The sequence below is a fragment of the Tyto alba genome, unplaced genomic scaffold, assembly GCF_018691265.1.
Source record: "Tyto alba isolate M040663 unplaced genomic scaffold, T.alba_DEE_v4.0 Super-Scaffold_42, whole genome shotgun sequence".
In the NCBI taxonomy this organism is placed as follows: Eukaryota; Metazoa; Chordata; class Aves; order Strigiformes; family Tytonidae; genus Tyto; species Tyto alba.
In genome coordinates, this window is record NW_024881318.1 from 3,676,458 (window position 1) to 3,702,353 (window position 25,896).

The following is a 25,896-nucleotide window of genomic DNA, read 5'->3' on the forward strand; positions in this document are numbered from 1 at the left end:
TTTTGTTATTTTAGTAACTGTGGCTCTTCCTTTGTTCCATTTAAGCTTCAAAACTCAACCGACTTATCTTTAGAAACGGGAGATAGAATGTAGCTTGCATTTGTTCAGAGAGTTTCAGATGTCAAATATAAGTAAAACAGAGATGGTCTTCAGAGGCCATCTAAAAATAAAGTCGAATAAAGCGAGCGAGCTGAGGATCGTTGTTCCCACAAAAGACGGCTGTGTCTCAGATCGGAATAACTTCACCTGTTTGGGAAATTCCTTATTTCCCTCCCCACCTCGAGGAGAAAGCACGTTTTAAGTTGCCATTCCATTAACTTGCAGATTTGTCACAAAGGGCATGCTGGTGCAAAGCTGTTCAGCCCTGAGACTTCTGGAGTCTTTTGTAAGTGTTTGGATTTTTAATACTATTACAAAATATTGACCTTGTTTCCCAGGCAGACTCTAGCAAGCTGTGCAGTTATGGGATTTAGATGTTCGTGCACCCCACCTGAACATAAATTCCTTATTTCTTTTATTGGGTGTTTTTCCTCTCTGGATCTTGATAAGGAAATGCTTATTGCAAATACTAATTTTACATCTTAATTGGAATTCCTATCCTACTCTGGTAAATTTTCTTGGAAGTGTGCCCTGAGTAATTTTAATAAATCGGGCATTGATCAGCACCATATATGTATAATAGTGTATAAATTCCCACTAAAACTTGCTAAGTGTTTTAATTGGCATAATTAATTTCTTTGTAAAGTTAAATTTGTTACATTTCTAATTACCATAAATCTCACTAAGGCTTAAATCCTGTCCTAATTGCCATTGCCTCCTTGAACACAGTAGGGTGGTTCTCTTCTGGCTTGGCAGATTTGTATGTTAATACCAAGTTAACTTTCTGCTAGCGCAGATATTTTCTCCAACCAGAAGCTGGGGGCTTGTCTAGAAAAACATTCTTTGAGAGGCACTTTTTAATTTTTTTTTGTTGTTGTTGTATTTTTTTTTTCCCCTCACGGTATCACTGCGTACTCCAGGAGCCTCCTCTACCTGTGTCGTAGCCAACGGCCTGCGCTGACGGCCGGGTTTCTTTCCTACTTAATGTTTTGGGGTGTAAGGCATGTAACACACTGTATATAGAATATAAATCATTTTGGAATATAACTGAGGGCAATATGAATACCTGTTCCTGTTTATAACTTTGTACACTAATTACCTTTTGGGTTATTGTTTAAGTGCCTCATCTTAAGTATTGCTTACCTCATAATATTTATACCTGAGAGATTTGATAACCTAGTGATTCTCATCTTTGTAAAAGATTAGTCAAATTTCTATTGTTTATGAGACTCTTTGGTGGTTTCCTTGGCTGCATGACGCATACCTTCCATAATGATACTCTGTACATAGATCTAAATAAATGTTTAGAGGTAACCGTCACATCGCTGTTGGAATTAGGTTCAAATCATTGAAATCCAGTGCTGGTCCAAGCTACCGGGGCTTAACGTTGCCTGTCGTCGGGTTAAATCCCTCCCCTTCGTTGCTTGGCTCCTTTTGATGTACCAAAAGTACTTGGGACAGGCGGGTAAAAGAAGCTGCTGGTGGGGTTCAGCACAATTTTGCCGCGCGAGCAAGGTCTGGCCCAGCTTTGCCAGGGCTCTCGTCCCCTTCAGCCAGCTCCCTCCTTGCTGCTTCGTTCCTCGCGCAGGCGGTCGCGGTGAACTTTGGGGGGAGACAGAGGTTGCTGAAAATCCGTGGGTGCAGGTGTATTTTACAGCAAAGGGCCTGGCTCAGCTGATAGTTGAAATAGTTTCAGCAGGAACCTCCTCTCGCTTCTGTCGGGGCTGGCAAGCTGCGCGGGAGGTTTTGCTCGCTGTCTTTAAATGCCTTAGCTCGCCTAGCGCCGTGTAAAAACTTCCCGCCGTGTCAGCTGTTCCTGCGTGGCCGCATTGAGGGGGCTGGAATCACCAGCAGGTACTGGGAGCCTTTGACATACGCTCGCCTCGTCTTCGTCCTTTACGTTACGTGGGGGGGGTCGAGATTAGTAAGCGTATATTGCCAGAGAGCTGCTGGACTTGATCTAAAGATGGCTAGAGAGAGCAAATACAGCACTGGGGAGGTTGTTTATTTTCATATTTATAGTCCTCAATGTTTTTATTTCTGATAAGGGTTTGAGGTGTTAGAAGGCTAACCTCTAAATATCATTTGGCTTCTAAATTAATGGCGAAAGTGTAAGTAGTAATAATGGTTAGAAGTTAAAGCCTGAGAAAATGCCTGTGGGCAAGGGGGTACCTCTTTCATCTGCCCGATTCCTTCAAAATACCCCATTTCCTACTTCTCTCATCTTCTCAGTTCGCTGAGGACGCTTGTAAGGTTTTGTAGGCGACAGGAGACCCGACCGTGACACGTCCTCCTTAAAGGTGGTGAGGAGGAAATCCAGAGTATGGTCAGAGGTGATAAAGAAGCAGAAATGCGTCAACAGCTCTCCTCCTTTTTCTCAGGTCGGCTTAGCGCAATGAGAGGCCCCAGAGCAGAATTTGCAGGTCAAGAGCCCGTGGCTGCTTTCCCCTCCGGCTCCTGTGTGAGTGTCTTACACGGCCGTGGCCGGGGGGCAAGTGGCCTGGGCTAGCGAGGTCCTGGCTCGGAGGAAACACCCTGACAGAACCGTCGGAGCTGCTGCTGAGGACGCGGTGCTCTTCGAGGTACAGTGTTCTAAATACTTTGTCTGTACAAGGAATGTCAAGAAAATGAGAGAAGACTCCCAGTGTCCTAATGGCTAACAGCTTAGCCTGCAGCAAAAACCACTTTTGAAAAAGTTAGGTTGTTATTTTCTTTACCAGCCAGTTTGTAACTGGATTTAGGAGAGTATTTTTGAGATATGCCACTAAAACACCTAGGTACTGACTCAAATATCAGCACTCTGCATAGCATAAAATTCACTTGTCTTAGGGAATAGTTATCACTGAATTTAATTCCTAGCCTAGGCTGGCATAAGCTCAAATTCATTCTGTGCATCTTAACTGTTCACTTCTAGGTACCTTAAGGATTGACTCAATGATACCAAATATATCTTTTCTTGTGGCTGAAACTTTGAAGGCTCTTTACTACTTGGGTATTTCTTAATAAAATGTCTTCCTTCATGCCACGCGTTTTTGCACGTGCTGGAAATAAAGTGACTGATCTATACGTAATTCTCAAACCAAGTATTTCTCCTAAAGTCCAGGAGAGCACTCCCCTGCTTGATGTTGCAGAGGTGGTTTAGAACACACAAGTACGTCCCGTCTCTTTTTTCCCCGCAGCCTTTAATGACAGAATGGTTGTCTTGATATTGAATCCCCAATGAAGTTCCCTTGAAAACCCGGAATGATGGAATAAGGATTCTTCTTCAGAGATTTATGTTGTGAACAGCGTTGTTTCTCCCCTGTTCTTCCTCCCTGCCACCTTCAAGGCTCAGCGTGCTTTGTGCCCGAAATAAAGTACGCAAGGTTTTCGTTAAAAGGAGAGGCTGTAAGTCTATTCCAACTACTTCTGTGCTGTTTTTTAAAAAGTACTTAACATGCTTTACTGCTGTCAGAACACCAGTTTTTATCAGAAAGCTGAGCAGGATAGAAAAAATAAATATCTAAATTATCTGAGTATGGAATCTTGCTAAAAGATGTGTATATAAGTTAGTTTGTGTGAATAAGGTCATATTTTTTTATAAATCTATGTTGACTGGCATTAACGATACTCCTACCTTTTGATTGTCTTTTGATAATCTTCAAACTCCTGTTGTTTTTTGTTTTGTGGTGGTTTTTTTTTTGGGGGGGTTGTTTGGTTTTGCATCAGGACTGGTGTCAAAGCAACTCCTGCTTAATTGGCCTTGAATATTGGCAGAACTTTGAAAGTTTTTTCACTTCTTGATTTTTCTTCACTGAAATGGAGGGTAGTGCTGAAACAAACGTAGCGAGGGTGCACAGATAGTGCACCACACAGCACTGTTGAATTTATGTGTTGATGAAATGTTGCTTGAACACAGCTCCCCGATGCCGATGGCTGGCTTAATTGACATCTTACTGGTTCACGCGCAATCCTAGGTGGACGTGGCTGCAGCTTTCCTATAACGGCTGACCTTATTTAAACATTAAAAGACAAGTTTTTTGCCTTATCGGAAAGGTGCTCGAAGAAACACGTTATTCCACACAACGAAGCAAGCAGTGCGTTTGCTTCTCTGCAGCAGCTGAGGGCAGCTTTGCTGGTAGCCTCGTGCACGCGCTCTCGGTGGCTGTCCGCACAGCTTTTTAAAATAGTTTAAAGCCAGGGGTAATGGTTTTAAGTGGAAAGAGGGGAGGTTTAGACTAGGTGTAAGGATGGTATTTGCTAAGGTGGAAATTTCTCCCATGGCAGGGGGGTTGGACCTTTAAAGGACCCTCCCAAGCCGTGCTGTGATTCTCTAATAGCGGCAGGCTATTAGGTGAGGCACAGAAGTGTTGAAATACATAATTCACGCGGGCCTCGTGGGGCTCTTGCACGACTTCTTCGCCGGGATGCGTCCCTCCTGAGCTCGGCGGTGATCGCTGGGTATCGACCAGCTTCCTCGGGCCCCTCTTCCCTCCCGAGCTTTGCCCCGTGCCACGCTGCCAGGCAGAGCCCTGAAGAAGCCAAAACCTAATGGGCTGAACTCCAGTTCCAGCACAGAATCGCAGGCTGGTTTGTGGTGAAAGGGACCTTAAAGCCCCCCCAGTGCCCCCCCGGGCAGGGCCCCCTTCCCCCAGCCCCGTCCAACCTGGCCTTGAACCCTCCCAGGGAGGGGGCACCCACAGCTGCTCTGGGCACCCTGGGCCGGCGCCTCACCCCCCGCACAGGGAAGAACTTCGTCCTCATAGCTCACCTAAATCTGCCCTTTTTCAGCTTAAAACCGTCACTTCTCATCCTACCCCCTCATCCCCTGACAGAGTCCCTCCCCACCTTCCCTGTACGCCCAGGGCGGCCGCTCGTTGATCTCCCCGGAGCCCTTCTCTTCCCCAGGCTGAAGCCCCGCAACGCCCTCACGCCGATTTCCAGCGGCAGCCGAGGCTCCGCTCCGCTCTCCCGCTCACCCCGCCGCCATGTCGGGCCGGGGCGCGAGGGCGCTGCCGCCCGCCTCCAGCAGGTGGCGCCGCCGGCCCGGCGCAGCCCGCCCGTGCCCTCAGGCGGGGAGAGGCGGGAAAAGCGAACCCGCCGGGGAAAATGGGGTCGGTGCCGCTGCGAGGGCGCTTCTGGGGCGCTTTGGTCACGAATGGCGCTGCCTCAGAATGTACAGACCGCACCCCGTGTGTTTTGAAAGTCCGCGAGCGTGGAATTCGCGATACAGTTTGTCCCTTGCCTTGAGTTTTGCGCTGGCGTGTTGTTTCCTTTTCCTGCTACCTCCAGCAGCTGGATGCGAACGACTTAAAAAACCCCCTAAAAGCCCCAAACCCATCCCAAAAAGCCACTGCCTACGTGCGGGTGATGCTGCCGGACTTGTTACGAGCTGGCCGTGGAGCAAACCCCTGAAACAAGTGCTCTGCTTCACTCCTCGCTGCGCTGCTGACTCAAACCCAGCGCCGAGAATCGGTGTGCCGGTGTTTGCAGAGAGATTTTCCTTGCCGATCGCCTTACCAGAAATATTAATCTTGTATTCTTAGGCCAGAATCTGAAATCGGTGAGCTGCCAGATATTTGCCAAAATGATTTTTCCCTCATAAAATGTATTCTATCTTTTGTCATTCGTTTTCGGAGTGCTGCAGAATGTAAAGGGCCGGAGGAAAATAACCTGAATTCAGTAGCGACCTGATTTTTAATTGAACGGGAGCTATCACAATTAACCCTTCCCGCAGTGTCCACTTGTAGAGCTGAGGAAACTCGTTCAGGAGGTGCCTCCCGCCGTGTGTTTGCAGCCCTCTGCTTGGATGCGAGTGCAGGTGGAAACCAGGAGCCATCGCTGCTGTTACCCATCAGGTGCACCTCTTCCCGGGGACAACGGGGTTATTTAAGAACACTTGATCATTGTTTAATTAGGGCGTGATGAACTTAAGGATAATATTCACAATAGATGTGAGCACCAAGGGGGGGGGGAGTGGGTGTGTGCATATATTTATGCAAAGGTAAGCGTGTACGCAACTAACTCCACAAAAATTCCCTCAGTCGAGAAATTACTCTATTTAAGCTTTAATTTGTAAAACTCAGTCCAGACAATACACAATTATAGAAGGGGCACATTGCAGGAGTTTTAAAATGTCGAACGTGTTCCTACATTGGATACTAATGGTGCTGAGGAATCTGCAGCTGTCTATATTGGATGTGAGCAGAACCAGTCCTTGGAGAGTGGGAAATGGCAGGAACTGCCTCTAACTATTGTAATCTACAAGATTATCCCATTAATCACATTTGTCTCCGGGAGTACCTTAGTTCTAACTCTAAGAGTTGTTTTTCCCTTGGTGCGTCACATGCGAAAAAGCCTCTAATTGAAAACAATGCAGAGACAAAATCAAAATGCTTGTAAATGTGTGCTGAGTTCCAGCTGCTAATGGGAGCGAAATGGATGGCACACACAGACACCGAGCCGACGGCGTCGCCGGCGTCCTTCCACACCTGTAAAATGTTATTTTTTGTTTTGGTTGTTGCTGATATTCTCAGTGTACAGAAGGGGCCGACACTGCTGTTCCGACACAAAAATGACCCGGTTTAGGAGGGGAAGATGGCAGAGATGTTTTCATCAGGGCCTGTGTTCTGTGCAGGGGTGGAAGCAGCGGGAGGTGCAGGTAAATCTATGGAAGTCCTCAAAACTACAGCACCGTGAGAGCCAGGATCACTCTCAGTGAATGGATGGGGAATAATCCTGGCTCTGTTCCTTTCAGCCGTGCTGTAGCAGCTACATTTGATCCTGGAAATTTCCTCTCCATTTGGAGACGTGAAAAGGATTAGAAATGTTATGTGCCCGGTTAAAAGGTTAACTTATATGATTTTGCATGTCTGTGTTGTTTTAAATGAATTCACCTAAATTTCAGAGGTGTCTCAACTATGTGTCTCTATTAGGCACCCGGACAGATTGTCTCATTGTTTTTTCTAATTCAGATCTGTAACTGCCAGAGTGAATCTTCATTCAGATGGATCACCCCAAACCCGCCCGCTGCTGGCAGGACCTCGGGTGAGAGGTGGGGGGCTGCAATAACTCCCTTTTTGTTCCCGTATCGGCACACGTAGCCGTGAAGAGCAGCTCTCTCCGCTGATCCCCTTCAGCCTGCCTGTTGCCTTTTGTTTTGCAGGCTGCCTCTCTGGTTGGAACAGTCCCCTGCAAGACTGACGGCTTAATCCTGGCTTCTCCCAGCATTCAAAAATTGAGCTAGAGGTACTCTCTAGAAAGTAATAGATTGCTAAATAATAGGTAACGTTTAAAAATTACGTGCTCTGTTGCGTTTGGCCCTGTCCCCTATGGTAGAACAAGCTTCGATTTCTAAATGTTTTCTCTCAGGGCCATGAGCAGGTGTTAAAGGTGACTTGATGTGGGGAGCTGGGGCTGTAAAGGGCCACCAAATACTGGGCTCTCTGCAGCTGTGGGTGGCTAACGCTGCACTTGTGTGCCTCCCGCAGCGTCGCTCGTGGCCTCCGCTGCTGCCACCTGCCAAGGTGAAGTTATTTTAAAAGATGAGACAGACGCTGTTTCAGTGCGCTCGGGCTGCTGCTCCTGCAGAACCTTCACCCTTCAGTCTCCGGCCAGGGACTCACCCGCTGTTGACTGCAGTCGTAGAGGCTTCAGTGAGGTACATGTTTCATTAGAAAACTTATAAGCGTCCCAAAAGCTGAAGATTAATTCCAGGGGCTGCAGCTCTCCCTGCTCCCCACGAGCTGGCTGCAGCCTCCGCCTATCCCCCCAGTTAGCATGTGCTGCCCGTGCAGTTTTGTTACGGGATTCCTCTCCCCTGCAGCCCCACTCATGCCCAAGCTAGCAGAAGAAAAGCAAACTTGCCTTCTTTGCTAAATCCAGCCAAAAAACCCCCAAACTCCACAGATCCTTATTTCCGCCTCCACTTTCCATTCCCAAGCCCAAGTCCTTCTAACAGAAGTCGGCTTTCTTTTCCTCAGAATTAGCGAGTGAGAATTAACTTGACATACATGTGTGAGTTTGCAGAGAGCAGAGTACCTGTGTAGCGCTGCTACAGCAGAGAAAACACAACACTTACTGACAGATGACTCTGTGTGCGGAGAGTTCTGCTGAAATGACACCCCGGAGCCCTTGGGGACTGTACAGGGACATTTATGGGTGAGGTCAGGACTTCCGATCGCAACGGGGAACTGAAGCAAGAGCTGACAACAGCCGTGGTGCAACCTCAGTGATGTGCTCACGTGGGTGTGCGAGTCCTGTGTGTGTGTGTGTATACAGATAGATACGCTCACGCATCAAGATAGATGTCTCTGTGCGTGTGTAATGCATAGAAAAAAAATAAAAATCCCTACGGTCGGATTGCAGAAATGTTTTAAAGTTCTAAACGAACCTGAATGCATTCCATACGTAACATGAGTTGATAATTGTTATCAGACAGGGATAATCGCAGTTAAGCGTGATTTTTGGAACCCTGTGGCTCAGGGCTGCCTCAGTTGTGAGTTCTGCCTGAGCAAGAAGTCTGCTTCATCTTGAGGCTCATGGGGAAATACACTGAAAGGGCAGGAAAAAAGCAAATGTTTTGAGGCCGAGGCGTGTCCTGTTGGGTCGGTGTTGGAGGTGTGAATTTGAGTGCAGGTGGATTGATCCCGGTCGGTACCTCGTGTGTTTTCTTCCTCAGAACAAAGTGTCCAGCTGGACCCTTCCACGATTCGGGAGGTGGCTTTGGCCATAAGGGCTCCAACACCCGGCAGGCGGAACGTGGATCCCTTTCCAGGCGTAAGTCCAGCTGCAGCGCGCCGTTAAGGCCGTTGTACGTCTTCTAGGAATGTGTCGTCCTGTTTTTCGCTCTTTCCTCTTAAGTTTTCCGTGTCCTTGGTTCTAGAAGCGGCGCGTGAAAACGGTGGTGAGGAAGGTTGCTGTAAGGCACACCGTGACACTCGCAGCGGTTCGGACCGTGCAGGTGAGCTCCTGGAAACTCTGGTTTTAACCCGAGTGCCGATATGCACACGTACACGGGCGCTTCAAAGAATAACCGGGGCAGTTTTGCATTCTTCATAGAAACTCTTTTTTTAATCTCTTGCTCGAGGCTCTCTGTTTCCCCGTGGGCCTAATGCATCCCCATGCTCTGCAGCCCCTCCTTGCCCGAGTCCTGGGGTCTCACCTCCTTACTCGGAGGGATCGGCAAGGACCTGGTGGGATCCAGAAGCAGGAGAACCAAAGAGGCCTCGGTCACCTCTGCGCTGCGGTTACAAAACCTGCTCTGCTTTCCTTGTGCTTGCCGTTCAGCAGAGCTCCGGTGGGTTTGAGGTTCAGGTAGAAGGGCTGGCTCGAGGTGTGGCGTGGAGCTGCCGCCGTTGGTAGGCCTGGAAGGGACGGGGCCAATACAAGGATCATCTTTTTGTTTCTTGACGGTCCAGCCCAACCAGCAGAGTAGGCTGCCTGCAGTAACCAGGTTTTGGCAGCCGGAGTGTGGATTCCCTCAGCAGAGGAGAGAGTCATGGTCTTGGCTTGCTCTGCTAAGTGTTACCATATTTCTTCCAACTTCCATTTCCTCTGGGCTGAGTTTCAGCTCAGCATTCTTCCTCCAGATGCTCGTATCTCACAGACATCGCGTTCCTTGGGATGAAGCTCGTTGAACCAGATGAGAAGACGGTGTGTATTCAAACACCCATGTCAACTTGGTGGCACTGGAGAGTTAGTCCCAGATCTTGAGAAGGAGGAAGGAGCAGGGGATTGCAGCACTTCACACGTCTCTGGACAGTAAAAATCACCTTCTGTTCCCTGCAGTCTGTCAAAAGGAAAGGGAACCGGTAGCGTACCGTCCCCTTCAGCTGTGTCTTATGTGGGATTAAGCGTCATGCACGGTGCTGGAGAGCCCGGGTCAGGTCCTGTTGAGCTCTGAGAACTGCCTGGCGCCAGCTGCGAGTCGCTCGCAGGACTCAGCAAACGTGATTAAAGGATCCTTCACCCTTCGGGGCGAGCAGCATGCAACCTGGAGTACCCAAACACACAGGAATACCACTGGAAAATATTCGTGCCAAGCCCTGAACTTTGAGTGTCCTGGCTAGATGCTCCATTCAGCGAACTTCCCAAGCTCTTGGGTTACCCCCGTGACGTGAATTTCCCGAGCTTTGGGCTCCCTCCGCGTGTTCCCCCCTCACCCCGAGTTGGTCCCTGGATCCCAAGAGCTTGAAAGCACGCGCGGAGCTGCCAGAGCTCAAACGGATTCAGAGCGTTGGTCACGCGAATGGCTAACGTTTGCTATTCTGGACGTTAATTTCATAAAATTAATCTAACACATCTTGAGGGAAATTAGCGCATGCAGATGCTGTCATTTATCACAATTATTTTAAAAGCCCTAATCTAGCTCTTCATCGGATTCTTCACATCCACTTGCGCGTCAAGCGCGGCAGGAGGGCATCTTTGCCCGTGGAAGTGTCTCACCCTTTCGCCAGGGCGGCCGGGCTCCGAGCGGCTGGGGGGGGGCTCAGCCCCCCCCTCTCTTTGTCCCCCGGGAGAGGCGGTGGCAGAGGGGGGGATGTCACCCACCCCCTGCTAACTATGGGAACCCGGTCGCTGCGTAGGCGCAGCCCCTTTCTTTTCCACACGACGTCGGAGTTACCTGCCCTGTTGCTCTCTCTTCGTGCGTGGCGAGCGCCTTCAGCGCTGCTCTGGCTGCCGCTACCAGCCAGGAATTTCTTTAAATCCCGGGCAGGGAACACGCTCCTGGTCCCACCGCAGTTTTTTAGGTTCCAACAGTGCCTCTTGCCCAAACTGGGGCAAAAACTGCCCGAGTTCCTTATGAATCAGCAACCTGAAGGATAACGTGTGGAAAGCAATCAAAATGTTCCTTTATTGACCCTGCGGCGCTTAATTTGAATCTTTATTTTGGGGAAAATAAATGTTTATAGCTACATCTCAAAAAGCTGTCGGTTTGTAAAAGGTGAAGGCATCAGCTATCCCTGAAAGAAAAAAAAAAAAAAAAACAAACAAACAGCCAGGAAACGACTTCTATTTTGAGAATGTTTGATTTAAATGAATAAGCCTTCAGCGGCGATTTTCACGGGTTTTGGCAGGAGTGCCCTGCTCGTGTCCACTTTTGGTGGCTTTGGGTGCAGTGCGGGAATGCTCCCCTGCAGCAGTTTGTCGGCCACAGTCAGGAGGTGCGTGTTGGGCAGGGGGGGGTTGTTTCTGGGGGGCTGGAGCCCTTTTCCCAGGGGAGAAGGGAGGCAGAGGCTGAGAGCAGCGTGGGGCAGCCGAGGGGCCCTCTGGACCAGTTTCCTGATGGTTTGCTGGTCACAGGACCCAGTTGCGCTTTGTATTGAGCTGATAGACAATTATCTGGCACATAACCGACTCCTCCGGTCGAGGCTGTAAATATGTCAGGGTACAACAGTCCTTTATTATAATGGGATGAAATAAAGACATGGTTTCAAATGTTATACTTTGGGTATGCAGTCAGCACTTCTAATAGCATGCATAAATAATAAATTGTCATACGATGTCATTTAGTATAACTCTGCTTCCAGAGGGGGGGAAAAAAAAAAAAAAAAGCTGTATTCAGAAATTCAGTCAAACAGCTTGTTTTTTCAAAGGCACAAAACACCTGAGAGTTCCCAGTGACTCCTCATGTTAGCAGAGATTTTCCTCTAGATAAAGAACTCATGATAATGAGCTGTGAGGCTGGATGGTTAAAACAATTATCCCCTAGAAATTCCCAGAGCTTTTTTTCAACGACTCAGAGCAGTTAAAGCTGGCAGAAAAAAAAGAACATTTGAACAGTTTTTCATTGGCAAATATACTTTTGTTGAAACTGAAATGGTTTACGGGACCATTGCACTTTTGATAAAATTTTCAGCGAAAGAATTTTGAAAGGATTCAGAAACAAAATGGAAAATGTTGCTGGGTCACTTCTCAGGGCTCCAACTGGGTTGCCAGTTGTCAGTCCCTCCTGGTCTGGCTCGTGCCAACGTGTTATTTGCGTTACCGCCACGCCGCATGTGGAAATGAATGGTTTCTTTTGAAATGGGTGTGAACGTATAGAGTCTAGAAGCAATAGTACAAAAATGAAACCAAACTATGCTTCCAAGCTGTGTAATTGCAGAACAAGATGCTAACAGTCCTCAAAAACGCAGGCTTTTGCCTAAATGACATGCTTTGTGGGAGTAATTAATTTGTATTTAATTATAATCTAACTTGTGAAGAAATGTTCTGAAGAAGTTGTATCATCAGCGCGAGTCTTTCAACTTTTTCCTTTAAGATAAATTTATTCTTTAGACTCGCAGCATTTTATATTTCGTATGATAACACCAACAGGAGACTCCTTAGCAAAAGTCACTGCTTACAACTTTTGCCTTTAAGGCTATCTCGTAATTATGTATTTAACTAATCAACACTCCAGAACTTCCAGATGCAACAGATAGAGGGTTTGTGAATGATTTCCCTATATACATCTTAATTTTCTAGCAACAGCTGTAATTTATGGGATTCCACACGGAATAGCAGGGCTAATGCTGAGCAAATGTGTTTTTAAAGTTGTACTGGATGCAAAGGCTGGTGGATGGTGAAAGGGATGAAAACAAATGACTTTGGAGCGTCAAAGCTCCCACCCCTTGCCTGTAACCGCTGCCAACTCCCATGGTCGGCAAAGCATCGGTCAGAGGAAAAACCCTGGCCCCGTTTTGTCAGCAGGGAAAGTCTCAGCAGTGGATTTTCTTTCACTCCTAAACCCCCCAAATCATCCAAACAAATAATCTGGACCCATCCGAGCTGTGTTGGCCTATAGATGAGTATCTGTGCGTTAGGCTATCGGTCTGCTGGGATGTGGTTTCTTTTCAAGCGGGGATTCTGCAGGAGTTTTATCTTTGAAACGCCCAGTGCCACAATTTCCCCTCAAAGCAAATGTTCCTGTGGCATGTTTTGCAAATGCTCGGAGTTCAAAATAGCGCTTGGTCTGCGTGCAGGCTCCTGTCATACTAAGTACTGACCTATATTGCAAATGATGACGGCTTTTGTTTTCTTAAATAGCTGGCCGCTGGAGAAATTCAGGTCTGAGTGAGCAGGAGTCATGTTGGTTTAACTCCAGTAAAGCAGTCGTGTGTAACTAATACTGTATTATTAACACTGGGGGAAATTTTCAACTTTCAGCATCCTGACAAAAAAAAAACAGACAATAAAAATTGCTCGGTGACTTTTTCTAACCTTTGTAACATGTATTTTGCTCACCAAGACCACTGCCTCTCTGCTCTGCGGTCTGAGGCAGTGAAACAGAGAGATTATATGTACGCCATTCACGGGGAAAATGCCTTTTTTTGCCCTTTAGTGAGCTTCCAGGAAATACTAATCTATTCTTCCTCCCGTTTTGAATCTCGTGCCCTTTCATCTTTCATGGCTTCTATCTTTGTAAATCCCGAGTCCTGCGTGGTGATGTAGGTATCAAGGTAAGCGCAGGCATGGGGTGATCACCTCGCCAGCGAGCGGAGCACCGAAACGCAGGCGTGCCTTGTGCCCCGCAAAAAGTGGCATTTCAGTAGCCAAACGCACACAGAACCAACTCAACTGTGTGACTGTCCAACCCGGCTTTCCTCCCCGAGCCACCTTGCACACTGGGCTCTTCTTTCTTGAGGGCAGTTCACGTTTAGCTGCACGAGTGATGGTTATAAAAGTCTAAAGTCTTGGAGCTGCTTCTTGAGCCAGAAAAGGTCGATAAAGGGAAGCGACGCAGTCCCGCTGATGGACAGAGTCTCTGTCCCGGGGCTGGGGAGGGGCGTATGACCTGAACGATAAGGGAACCTAGAAACTAAAAAGTTGTCCATGAGAGAAAACAAACAACCAGCAAAAGTGGTCTTGGGAAAGGATGGTTTACAACTGAAAAATTAAAGTTGTGGCGGGAAGTTTTCATCCTATTCTACGCAGAATAAAAGTGCTGTTCTGTGGAGGATATCACAGTTAGGACTGGGTTTGTATTCACTTATATGAGGCACGTGGAAGTAATTCTGGATTTTATTCAGTTAAGAACTGTTGGCATTTCAGATGAAATGAATTGCAGTGGATATTTGTCAGGGGAAAGTACTTAACCTGGAGGAGTGAGGAGAGTGGAGCAGATGGAGGAGGGGCTGGAAGGAGGCAAAAATAATTCTATGTGAGCATAGATGGGGAGTATTTTCCAAAGCACTTTAAGCTGGGGGAATCTTTTCCTGAAGGGGATGGTGCTAAATCAAAGAAAAAGGGGGATTCATAATCGCAGGATTACTTCGTGGACTATTTTGAGAGCTGGCAAGATCTCCTTGGAGATCTAAAATATGTATTTTATCAGTCCATTTTTTTCAAGAGCTAGACCTTGCTTGCAACTGTAACTAATCTGTATTACAACTCCCCGTGAAACACATTTCATACATCGTTTTAGTTCACTGGGTGACTCTAGCCAGGGCCTTGTGCTAAACTACCTTCTTCACAATCGGGTGATGTGTTACTTATAGTCCAAAATAACAAGTGATAGCTTGGGAATACTCATTCTCTGAAAGCTCCCGGGGCAGGCTGGGCACGTATTTCCGTGGTGAGTTGTACCTTTACATCACCCCGGTCCTTTCCCCGTGTCTTGCCAGCGTTACGGAGCTGTTGACCCGGCCGCTGCGGCTTGCAGATGTGAATGTGGCGATGCCCCGTGGCCACCCAGCCCCACCTGGGGCCAGCTAACCCCCACACGTCTCCAGCCACAGCCCGACCAGTTAGTCAAGGTCGGTAGCCCCGCTGAGAAAGTCAAGGTGACCAGCCCGAAGGATGAAGAGGAGGAACGAGCCTTGGGACTGCGCTGAGCCTTGAGTCCGGGCCGAGGAGAGCTGCAGAGGGATGGAGGACGTGTGTGGAGACGGCGTGTGTCCCGGCGGAGGCCACCACCCCAGCAGAAGGATGGCTCCGCCGCCGTGGGGTCAGCGGAACAAATCCAAGCTGGGCTCGTGGGACTTTGATCCGGCGGCTGGGAACCCCCCACGGCCTGGACACGGGGCCTCGACCGTCTCCTCAGCGAAGGCGAAGGGCAGCCCCCTCCCTCCGCCAGCGGAGGCACCGGCCGCTTCACGCAGAGCAGCCCTCGTGCTTCTGCCCCCAGCAGCAGCCCGGCACCTCGGCCGTGGCACTTCTGAACCCAGACACTGTGCCAGCGTCCAACACTTACCCGTGTCAATCGCTTGGTTTGGTTCGTTTCTTTTTTTTTTTTTTTAATGCAGGACTACTCTTTATCAAATTCACCTTTCTTATATGTGTTCACGGGCTTTGGATCAGCTGTATGCGCTGCACACAGCTATGCAGGCTGCTTAAAAATTGATTTGATCGAAGAATTTTTTTTTTTTTTTTTTTTTTTACCTCTGACAAGTCCCCCTGGCTCTGGTTTTCAGTGGCGGAAGAAGCCAACTCTAGCCCTGGAGAGCTGGAAGAGTGAGACATCTCCGGTGTACTCCAGAACGGGAAGAAATCGAGACGTCATGTGTAAGGCCATGCATCATTCCCTGAAAATAAGCTTGCATCTTTTACATAAGAATTGCATAATTACTTTCTACCTCTGCACAAGGCTAGTTCTCTTGCATTTCAGAATACCGGGGGTTTTTAATAGACATCTTAAAGACTCCGTTATCGTTGGCAGCATCCTGGCAGCTTGGCACCCAGCTCAAGCTCTAACAATGACACCAGCTCCCTTTTTCCTCCCCGCTTCAGCACCGCGTTACCGAGAATACAGGAAAATCGGGCAGAAGTCAACCGTTTCCTCCTGGGGACGCCTCTTCTCACACCCCCTGCCCCGTCTTACGGGTTCTTTCCCCTCCGAGGCGTGAGGAACGTGCCTGGGCCGGAGACAACCCAAAGGCAGCTCGCTGGGGCGCGACCCGTCGCTGGGGCTCATCTCGCCCTCCAGTTGGGTTTCCAGTGGTTTTTGACGCCGCGTCGTTCTGGAAGCCGCTCCTTGTGTCAGAAACGTTCCCGCAGCTTGTTGCTAAACCGCTTGCAATATTGCCTTCAGGGCAGCAGGGGAAAAGGTGAAGTCTCAAAATGGCATTTACGGGGAACATCTTGCTCTTGGCAATTTATTTCACTGGCTTTGTCCCCACCGCTCCATCCCGGGGATCGGTTACAGCCGCAGCGCCCGAGTCCCCCAGGCGCCTTGGTACAGCAGAGCAGGCAAAATATCTTGAGGTTTGGTTTGGTTTGGTTTGGTTTGGTTTGGTTTGGTTTGGTTTGGTTTTTTGCATTTTTTTGGGTTGGTTGGTTGGTTGTTTTTTGTTTTTTTTTTTTTTTGTTGTTGTTGTTGTGGTGGTTTTTTTGTTTGTTTTTATTTTTTTGCTTTGCTTTGTTTTAGTTCGTTTTCCGCAAAACTGATCCTTAGCAATCGCCAGTAGTTTTTAATAATTGGTTTTGATTAACATAGCTCTCTGAATAACTAAACGCAAAAGAAAGAGCTGGTGTGCGTTTCTGAATATCTGCTTATCACATTTTAATGCTGATGGAAAAAGGGAGAAAAACGATGGCATTTTTGTAAAATTCAACCCGTTTATGACCGTATGAAATTAAAGCTTTTATACACTTATAAAGAAGCTCCAAAGGGAACAAATATGGTTTTCCTACTGAAGTCTGCTTAAAGCATATAACAAATAAGATTACACAGCTCAATATTTCATATAAAACAATATGCTCTACCATTTTAATTTTCCTGTACAAAATTGTTTTTCATATGAATTCATGTTGCATTATTTTCCGATTCCAACTAAATTAGAACTATGTAGATATAAATGATATACATTACATTTATTATACATAATCTAGGTAAATATGAACTAATTCATCAACCATACCTCAGCTTTCATATAAATTATCTTTGTGGCATTTTTGCTTTTATATAAAGTCTTAGAGTTGAAGGATTATTTGACTGTATTTGTAGCTATTGCAGCATTAAGTGAATTGCATTTCTACGTAAGAATTAATATTGCTTTATGAAGTAATATTAATTTTCTGATAAAGGATGGAAAACAGAGAGAAAGGAGGTATGGCAGGTCTTCATTTTAAGTCTTTCTAAATTGATTTTAGGTGGCTGGATGCTGTGCTGGACCCGGGGGGGGGCCGGGTCTGAATCCTGGTGTTTTCCCCAGTCGCCGCGCCCCCGACGTTCATCCCGCCGGGATCCCCGGGGGACCGGTGAGTGCGAGGGGGGGGCTGGGGGATCGCATCCTTCGGGGCGGGATATTTGGCAAATCCAATTTCCCAGGTGCTGGAGGGGGGGCGGGCAGGAGCCGTCCCCTCCCTGCCCCAAAGGCATCGGGGGCTGGTGACGGGTTGGGGGGGGCGGGGGGGGCTCTGGGGTGCTGAGCCCCTCTCCCCCGTGGCGCCAGGGCAGCGGCGTGTGACAGCGTCTCACGGGCGAGCTGCCCAAACCGGCCGGGGGGCCGGGCGCCGGGCTGTCATCTCCATCACCAGGAAATTGGTCTTTTGGTGTAATTTTCCTCCAGTAATTAGTCTCTCTGTGATTTTTAGACTTTGTGTCATGTTGTGAATGCAACATGTTCGACAGCATACCTGCCGGGGAAAATATCTTCTCTGATGGGTAAGGAAATATCATTTTTCATGAGAGACATCAGAAAAATTGAGTGTGAAACTTCTGAGCAGTCGGGGGCACGGTGACTTTCAATGACAGGGAGGACTCGGAGCCCATCGCCGGGTGTCAGACCGCTCTATCCTGCCTTTTCCGCGGCCTTTTGGGCTTTTTGCTTCCACGCCTGGTCCTGGCTGCAAATGGGGTAACTACAGGGAGATCTTCCACTGCGTAAACCACCTGCAGCTGTGAAAAAAAAGGGGCAGCTGAAAACCAGGGATGGCAAAAAGCCCGGCGCAAACGCGGGCCGCGCTTCTTTTAAAGGATCTTATCGCACGTTTAGGGCTGGGAATAGATTAGTTGACTTGTGCGCAAATAATTGCAGCTGATTAAATTTAAGCGTCAGCATTGCATTTGGTCTTCGTGTTGTCGGTGAGGTGAGTGCATATGTTTTGGGTTTGGTTTTTTTTTTTTTTTTTTTTTTTAATCCTGAGCCGACCTTCCTGGGATGGATGTGCTTATTTCCAGCGGAGCAGAGCCCGCCGGAGCTGCTGCAGGCCCGGCTCAGCGGGGACGGAGGGCGCGAGGCACGGCCGCGCTCTCGGCACCCCGGAGGTGCCGCCGGAACGGAGCGGGGACCACCGCTGGCTCTGCTCGGGAGCGCTGGCCGCGGGGCCCCCCAGCCCCTTCCCGGGGCCACCTCCGGGGCAGCGTGAGCGGCCGGCAGCACCTGCCCCAGCCCCGCCGGGGCCGCGATGACGGACTGCCAAGGACGGGGCTCCCTCCTAACCTCTCGCCGTTCGGGAAGCCGAGGTGAGATTGAGTCGCTGTAGGAAAAGGCCGCGCTGCCTGCCCGGGGAAGGGAGCAGGGCGGGGGGGTGCGGGCCCCCCCAAAATGCTGCCACCAGCCACGGCTCGGTGCCGGCACCCGGGAGGTGTCTCCCGACTGGGAGTGGCTACAAACAGAGGGGAAAATATTTGAGGTGCTCTCCACCTCCTTCTCCATTCTGCTCCACGAGCCAGGCCAAGCCTCGTGCTCCTCACCCGGGGCTAACGCGCCCTGAAATAAGGTGTCACACTGCTTCTGCGTGGGGATGTGGAATTAGATAATCTAGGATGCTCTTGGTTTAGTGGAAGTTAAACTACCATATGTGTTAGGGCTTGCAGGATACTATGTTATTTTTAACATCCACGCATTTGTAGGAATTGTAACTAAATATGTTTTCCACCAGGAATAAAAGCACGGGCTTAGGTATTTTATGAATGGCAGCTGTGTTAAGAGTGATCCCATACAAATACGTGCACGGCGCTGTTAATCCGGGCAGGAATTTTGCTGGCGCAACGCCTAGTTGGGCTCGGAAATTCCTTATGGCTGCCCCAGGTGACAGGGACGGTAAGACAACCGGCGATAAAGAAATCGCACGGGGCAAGCAGCAGGCAGAGATGTTAAGGCTAAGAGCGGCGTGGCCCCGTCCCCCGCACTCACCCCACTGCCAGCCTCTCCCCTCCGGCCCCCCACGGGCACCCTGTCCCCCACGCCGGGGGGGGGACACGGCGTGGCGGGTGCCCCCCTGCCGCGGGGCGATGCCAGCCTGCCCGCGCTTCCCATCGCTAAGCAACGGCGGGTGAAATATAGCCCCATTTCTGCTGCTCCCATTTGGCACCTCCCACCATGTTCTTTCATGTGCAGTTGCACAGGGTAGCGGGGGGGGGGGGAAAAAAGCCCGTTTTTCTATCTTTGGGTGCCAGTGCACATTGTAGCCACCGGCGGGAGGACAGGCAAATCAACTGGCAAAGAGGAAATGACTGACATTAGGGCGCGGAGTTTCTGCCTGCGCCGAGACGCTGCTCTTCATTCTGGGGCCGGCTGCTGCCAAGCGAAGTCCAAAAAGTTGATTTTTTTTCTTTTTTTTTTTTTTTTTTTTTTCACATCAGAACTCCGAGCTGATCAAAGAAACAAACACTTTTAATGAAACATATGCAAGATACTTAGAAGGAGAAGATTCACAATGCATCTGCTGCGGGACCAGAAGGCTTATCAAAAGTGTGAAGTAGGAGGAGAAGAATTACGAGTGTATGATGCCAGAGAAGATTACAGAAATATTAAGCAGAAGGAATGTAAACACGTATAGCTGGGGGGTAGAGGCTCGCTCTGAGGGTGCTGGTGCCTTTGGGTGCCAGGCCAGGGGCTGGGTGCAGCTTTGGGTGGCCCCAGTTGGGGCACCCCACGCACCCAGCCCTCGCCGCGGGGGGCTGGCCACGGCCGGGGCCGGCAGGACAGCGCGTGTGTCCCGGTCCCCCCCCTGCCCCGGGGACCCCCTCTGCAACTCAGCAGCGAAACAGCAGCAGGGAACCCGCCCCATCATCTTCTTCAGCTGGCCTCGGAGCCGAGGAGCATCAGGACAACAATTTATTTACACCTCCCTCCCGAAACAAAAAACTTCAGCGGAGGATCAGTTTTCTTGCACCGCTTATTGAAAACATAAACACCGTGAAAACCTGTAATTTCTGGGGATAATACAGGAGGTTTAACTATCAGCGGGCACATCACGTAATTATTTCTGTTCCACATTCAGGGGTGTGCAGACATACGGCTTATCTATTCCAGCCACTGGCCAAATTCTGCTCTCCCTTAACCCTTGCAACCTCGGCAAATTCTGCGAGGCTGCACAGTTATAGCCAGCAGCGAGATCTGGAGCTCTTCTCGTTAAAATGAATATTTTTCATTTTCAAAGCTGCCTTCCCGTGCCCCCACATCCAGGCTGCTGTTCTTGCTCTGCATTGTGGTTTTGTTTCTCCCTTCCCAGTTGGCAGTTGCGCGCGGTGGGCTTCCTCCACCAGTAAGTGCCACCCCCAGCTCTGCTGCAAGGTGGAATTGGGGTGTCCCAGGAGGGCTTCTGTGCCCCCTCCTCAGGCTCCTGGTGCTTTTTTTTTAGCGGGGGGGGGGCGGGGAGCGTTGGCAGGGCACGGTGCCAGGCGTGGGGGGACGCCTGCTCGGGGCTCCGCTCCGCCTTGGGGACGGCCAGCAGCATTTCTAGGCCACGAAATAACACTTCAAAAAGAAATCCCCTCCAAAGGGCAGTTCCGCAGCCTCTGGAGGTTGAACCCAGGCGCGTGGCTTCTGCAAAAAACCATTTTCTGAGTGCTGTGGCCCCACAGCCTGGCTCTGCGATCTGCAGCCCCTAAAACCTCCGTGGGCACCCCTGCTGAGGGGCTGGGGGGTACCAACACCAACCTGGTGCTGCTCGCTCCTCACGGATCATAACCCTCTCTGTCGATCTAACTCAGTTCAGGCGTTTCCCTGAAATCTTTTTGTGCTGACCTGGCGGTTTGATAGATCTCACAGGCAGCATCATATCTGCGCGCTACCAAGCAATCAGCCATCCCCGCCGGTCGGGACCAGTCTCCCTCGCTGCTGTTTCTCATCCCTTTTCCTAACACCCACTCAGTTTTTCCTGGGTTTCCCCCTGCCCCGGGAAAGCTGATGCTCCCGTTTCCCTCTCGGCATCGCTCGGCGGGTGGGTGGGGGACAGGGCGAGGGGACGCAGCAGGTCCTGGCTGCCGGGTCAGCTTTGCCCGAGGTTACCAGCCACAGAAGACCCACCAGCATATGCCGAGGTGGCCGGGAGCCAGGTCTAATATATGCTCCTGACCTTTCCCATCTCAGCTCTACAGCTGCGAGGCTGCCCGAGAGGGTTGGGTGCCCTCGCGTTGCCCTCCTGGGGAGATGAACCCCCCCCCCCCCACCCCTCTGAAACATGTGGCGGTGCGGGTGGCAACCAAAATCTCTGGCAGATGCTTGCTTGTCTTTTGTGGACAGGGCTGCCAACAGGAATAGAATAGGACAGAACAAAATAGAATTACAGAATGGAAGAGAAGAGGAGAGAAGGGAAGAGAAGAGGAGAGAAGAGGAGAGAAGGGAAGAGAAGAGGAGAGAAGAGGAGAGAAGGGAGGAGAAGAAAAGAGAAGAGAAAAGAGAAGAAGAGAGAAGAGAGAGGAGAGGAGAGGAGAGGAGAGGAGAGGAGAGGAGAGGAGAGGGGAGGGGAGGGGAGGGGAGGGGAGGGGAGGGGAGGGGAGGGGAGGGGAGGGGAGGGGAGGGGAGAGGAGAGGAGAGGAGAGGAGAGGAGAGGAGAGGAGAGGAGAGGAGAGGAGAGGAGAGGAGAGGAGAGGAGAGGAGAGGAGAGGAGAGGAGAGGAGAGGAGAGGAGAGGAGAGGAGAGGAGAGGAGAGGAGAGGAGAGGAGAGGAGAGGAGAGGAGAGGAGAGAGAAGAGAGAAGAGAAGAGAAGAGAGGAGATGAGAGGAGAAGAGAGGAGAGGAGAGGAGAGGAGAGGAGAGGAGAGGAGAGGAGAGGAGAGGAGAGGAGAGGAGAGGAGAGGAGAGGAGAGGAGAGGAGAGGAGAGGAGAGGAGAGGAGAGGAGAGGAGAAAAAAGAGAAGAGAAGAGAAGAGAAGAGAAAAGAGAAGAGAAGAGAAGAGAAGAGAAGAGAAGAGAAGAGAAGAGAAGAGAAGAGAAGAGAAGAGAAGAGAAGAGAAGAGAAGAGAAGAGAAGAGAAGAGAAGAGAAGAGAAGAGAAGAGAAGAGAAGAGAAGAGAAGAGAAGAGAAGAGAAGAGAAGAGAAGAGAAGAGAAGAGAAGAGAAGAGAAGAGAAGAGAAAAGAGAAGAGAAGGAGAGGAGAGGAGAGAAGAGAGAAGAGAGAAGAGTTGAGTTTTCTTCTGGAAGGACCCTACAACAATCAACTGGTCCAACTTCTGGATCACATGAGGGCTGACTGAAAATGAAAGCATGTTGTCCAAATGCCTGAAGCACTGCCAAGCTTGGGGCATCGGCCGCCTCTCGAGGAAGCCTGTCCCAGGGTTTGACCACCCTCTCGGGAAAGAAACGCTCCCTCATGTCCAGTCTGGAAGGTCCATTTCCGAGGAAGGTTAGTCCAAGGAGCTGGGGACCCGTGGGGAGCAGGCGGGCAGGTGCCCCCAGTCCCCAGCTGCTAGATGTGACCGAAAGGCACCGGGCCACCATCCAGCACAGCTTGGCTAGTGAAGACCCCAACCCCATTGCCACAGCGGGGGGCTTGCAGGGGCGGCAAGACTGTGAGGGTGGGGTGACCAGTAAGGCAACTGGGCATCCCACCCTGCTCAACCACAAGGATTTCACAGGGGGGGGTTCCTGATAATTCCAAGCAATTCCTCCGGGTTTGCAACGTGGTTAGTGACGAAGCCCTTCCAAAGTCCGCAGTCAGGTAAAGAGCAGTGTCGGCTTTGGAAAAGCCCGAGCGATCCTTATAAATTCAGTGTTTATTGTGGTGTATAAACAGCTCTGGTGGCGACGTGTAACGTGCTCAGCGCAGCGTTGCTTGTTGGGGAAGGAGCCCTAGCAAAGTCAGATTTCTCTACGGTTTTCAACATTTGTAAAATCAAGCTGGAAATGAAAATAAAGGAAGGCAAGCACATGAAATTCTTTCCAAAACACCCATGCTCAAGTGTGGGGTTTTTTCTACCACTGTTTTTAAAAAAGCATCTGGCAAGCCTTTCTTCAAATTTATTTTAGCTAAACGCAAACAAACAACAACTCTAATAAGCATAGAAGCATGTTCATTAACAGTGCTGGCTACAGCTTTTGAAGATAAGGTCAGGAAAAAGTTCTTTATTTTTACTTGGGATCACCACGAAAGGGATTTTAATCTTAAATAGCATGGAGTATAAATGTATATAAATCCCTGCTAGCACAGGCGTCACCTTTTCCGCCTCTCCTGGTGGTGGTGGAGCTGGAGGAAGAGCCGCAGCCCTGTCGAGCTGCCGCCACATCCGCATCCAGTTTAACTGCTCCAGACTGTTCCATCGGCGCCGATTTGGGGAAGAAAAGCCCCATTGGGAAGGTCTGGGCTGGGTCCCCGCGGGGCGGCCCGGGGGGACACCCCCCCCCCGACTCCTACATCAGGTTTTCCTCAGCTCACGTAGTTTTGCTCTACGGATTCGGAATAGCAGGAGCTTGTGTCTATCGTTTCAATATTTGTCAATAAATTCCCACTTAAGTGGCGGGCAGGAATAGTCAAGATTCCTTTTTTTAGAGTGTTTTCTGAAGGCAACGAATGTCTCGATTACAGCAGGCCTCTTTGCGCTTGCATCCACGGCCTTAAACCGTTTCACGTGCATGCACTGGGTGACTATAATTTCTTGTTGAAAAGTTAGCCTTCGGAAATGAAATCCAAAAAGCCGTCAGCTTGGAAAGAAAGAGCCGTCGGGCATAGGAATCGCTCGATCGTTTCTCAGCGGCGCCTCAGACACCGGCAACCTGAACTGCTCAAAGGGCCCGGGGCAAATCAAATCGAGCACAGGGACGGGGATCCCCTTCTCCAGGGTCACCCCAAGCCGCAGCGGGCGGAGGAGATGCCGGCGGACGGGGCCGGCAGGGAGGGAGATGCTGTGAGTTTCGGCAAAGCCGCGGATCCCCTCGCCTCCGCGCGGAAGGTGGCTGGCTACGGTAGGTTACAGCCGTACAAAAAGTCTTCAGCGTCGCGGTTCCGCTTCTCAAAGGTCAGCGTTGCGCTGGCTAAATTGCCTTCACGGGGTTTACGTACGAGGGAAGATCAGAGCGAATAACCCGCAGGCACGATCCCTAATGAAATCGATTCTCCGGTGGAAATTGATGTTTCGGCCCGGTTCTGGCGTGCGCCAGAGCCGCTCGGCGCAGCCGCCCCTCCCGCCTGCCTGGGAGCCTCTCGCTCCCGCCGAAGCCGGGGCACGTACTCCGGGATTACAGAGAAATAATGAGGAAAATATGTTTGCAACAGTATAAATGAGACTCATTAGAGAGCGAGTGGAAACGATGGGGCTGATCGGAGACATCGGGACTAAGAGTTTCCCGGATTTGTTTAATATTCATCGCGCGTAGTCGCTAAGAAGCCACCGCGTCTTCGCACGAATGTCACCGCGCACCTGCATATCGCGACGGTTGTTTCAGGCCTCGATCGCACGATGCTTTCCCCCAGCCATTGATAATCACGTCAGGTTACTCAGGAGAAGCCAATATTTTTGTGCAAAGCTCAGATAGTAGCAGGTAATGAGTATTCCCATCTCAGCAGCTTTCTAATGCAAACTCATACAGAGAAATATTACACATTAGCCTCCTTTAGCGGAAGCTCATTAAAATAGGAGTGTTTGCACTCCCACTGCTGTATGAAGATGTTGCATTTTTCAAATTTGATTCCTAAACCAATTAGTTTTCCCTACTATAAACGCCTGCCTTTCTACACTGCGCATCAGAAGGCAGGGTTGTCATTTCTTTAATGGGAGTCATTATTTGAGCTGAAATGTTTGGTCTGGTGAGTCAAGTTGGTTTCCATTGTGTAAAGCAAAAAACGCCGCTGTCGTCTGCCTGCTGCTTCTTGCTGGATTCTTCAGCACCCGGTGGGTGCCCAGCCCCGCACCCGATGGGCTCCCCTGCGGGCACACGGGGTGGGAGGGGGATCCTGCCCGTGTGCTTTCCCTTCCACCGAGGTGAAGCCGAGTTTAAGGCTGCTGGGAAACGCAGGCGCGTGCCCCGAGGTGCCGGCTGCACCGGCCGAATGGGAGCGCAAAAGCGGAGGGGGTGTATATATCATAAGTTTTTACTGTACATTTCGACCCCGTCTTTAAAGTATCGAGCTTAAATCCTGCTCCTGCTTAGCTGGATGCAGTGCAAGAAGCTGGAGACATTTCGAAGGCATACACGAGGAATCTGTTAAATTACATTTGCATTAAATTAACTTGGGTGGTCCCTGCATTATCGAGCATCTGAAGGACCGGAGAAAACGTATCTCTTGAGAAATGTATTATCACGTCTAGTGTAGCAGTGACCTGTTTAGGGGGTGTCAATCTGTTTTCTTTTAGGAGGACTCGGTCGGTTTTGCTCACAGTGAAACTATCCAGCCTCCCCGAAACATCTCGATGGGTGGTTCTGGGTCTTTTGCAACATGTGTGGGGCGACGGCTGCTCTCCGCGGTGGTTACCGGAGGTCGTGACTAAGAGCCAGCCGACACGTATAACGCCAGCGCTGGCTTTGGGAAAGAACAATGGAAAATTCTCTTCCTTTCTGCAGCAAAACACAGCTATTGCCACATGATTGCTCATTAGCAGTAAACAATAATTCTCTTTATATTTGTCCACATTTAGCGCGGCTTTATAAAAAGTCAGAGCCCGATAGACTGAATCATTGAAATGAAGACAGCGAGCCAAATTTAGCTTTCATTTACTGCCCTCAGGAGAGATGA

At 49.8% G+C, this 25,896-nt stretch overlaps 1 protein-coding gene and 1 long non-coding RNA gene across 2 annotated transcripts; both read left to right on the forward strand.

Annotated features, from left to right (window-relative positions):
* The first annotated feature begins 6,529 nt into the window (after positions 1-6,529).
* Positions 6,530-7,721, forward strand: LOC122154660. The gene is made up of 3 exons (XR_006166709.1): positions 6,530-7,125; positions 7,244-7,326; positions 7,569-7,721. It is a non-coding gene; the product is annotated as an uncharacterized LOC122154660 (long non-coding RNA).
* A 513-nt stretch (positions 7,722-8,234) lies between these two features.
* LOC116965536 lies at positions 8,235-19,027 on the forward strand. The gene is made up of 7 exons (XM_042804759.1): positions 8,235-8,308; positions 8,759-8,856; positions 8,963-9,040; positions 17,152-17,259; positions 17,596-17,665; positions 18,182-18,466; positions 18,886-19,027. Exons 1-7 carry the CDS (start codon positions 8,235-8,237, stop codon positions 18,914-18,916), a joined length of 744 nt encoding a protein of 247 aa, XP_042660693.1. The 3' UTR covers positions 18,917-19,027.
* Positions 19,028-25,896: the final 6,869 nt, after the last annotated feature.

Excerpts from the sequence above, each read along its gene's own strand:
- LOC116965536 (XM_042804759.1), top strand. The coding sequence starts at position 8,235 with ATGGGTGAGGTCAGGACTTCCGATCGCAACGGGGAACTGAAGCAAGAG. Across the intron at positions 17,666-18,181 it reads GAAAATATCTTCTCTGATGG|CGGAGCAGAGCCCGCCGGAG; the intron begins GTAAGGAAATAT and ends GCTTATTTCCAG. Across the intron at positions 18,467-18,885 it reads TCGCCGTTCGGGAAGCCGAG|GAATAAAAGCACGGGCTTAG; the intron begins GTGAGATTGAGT and ends GTTTTCCACCAG.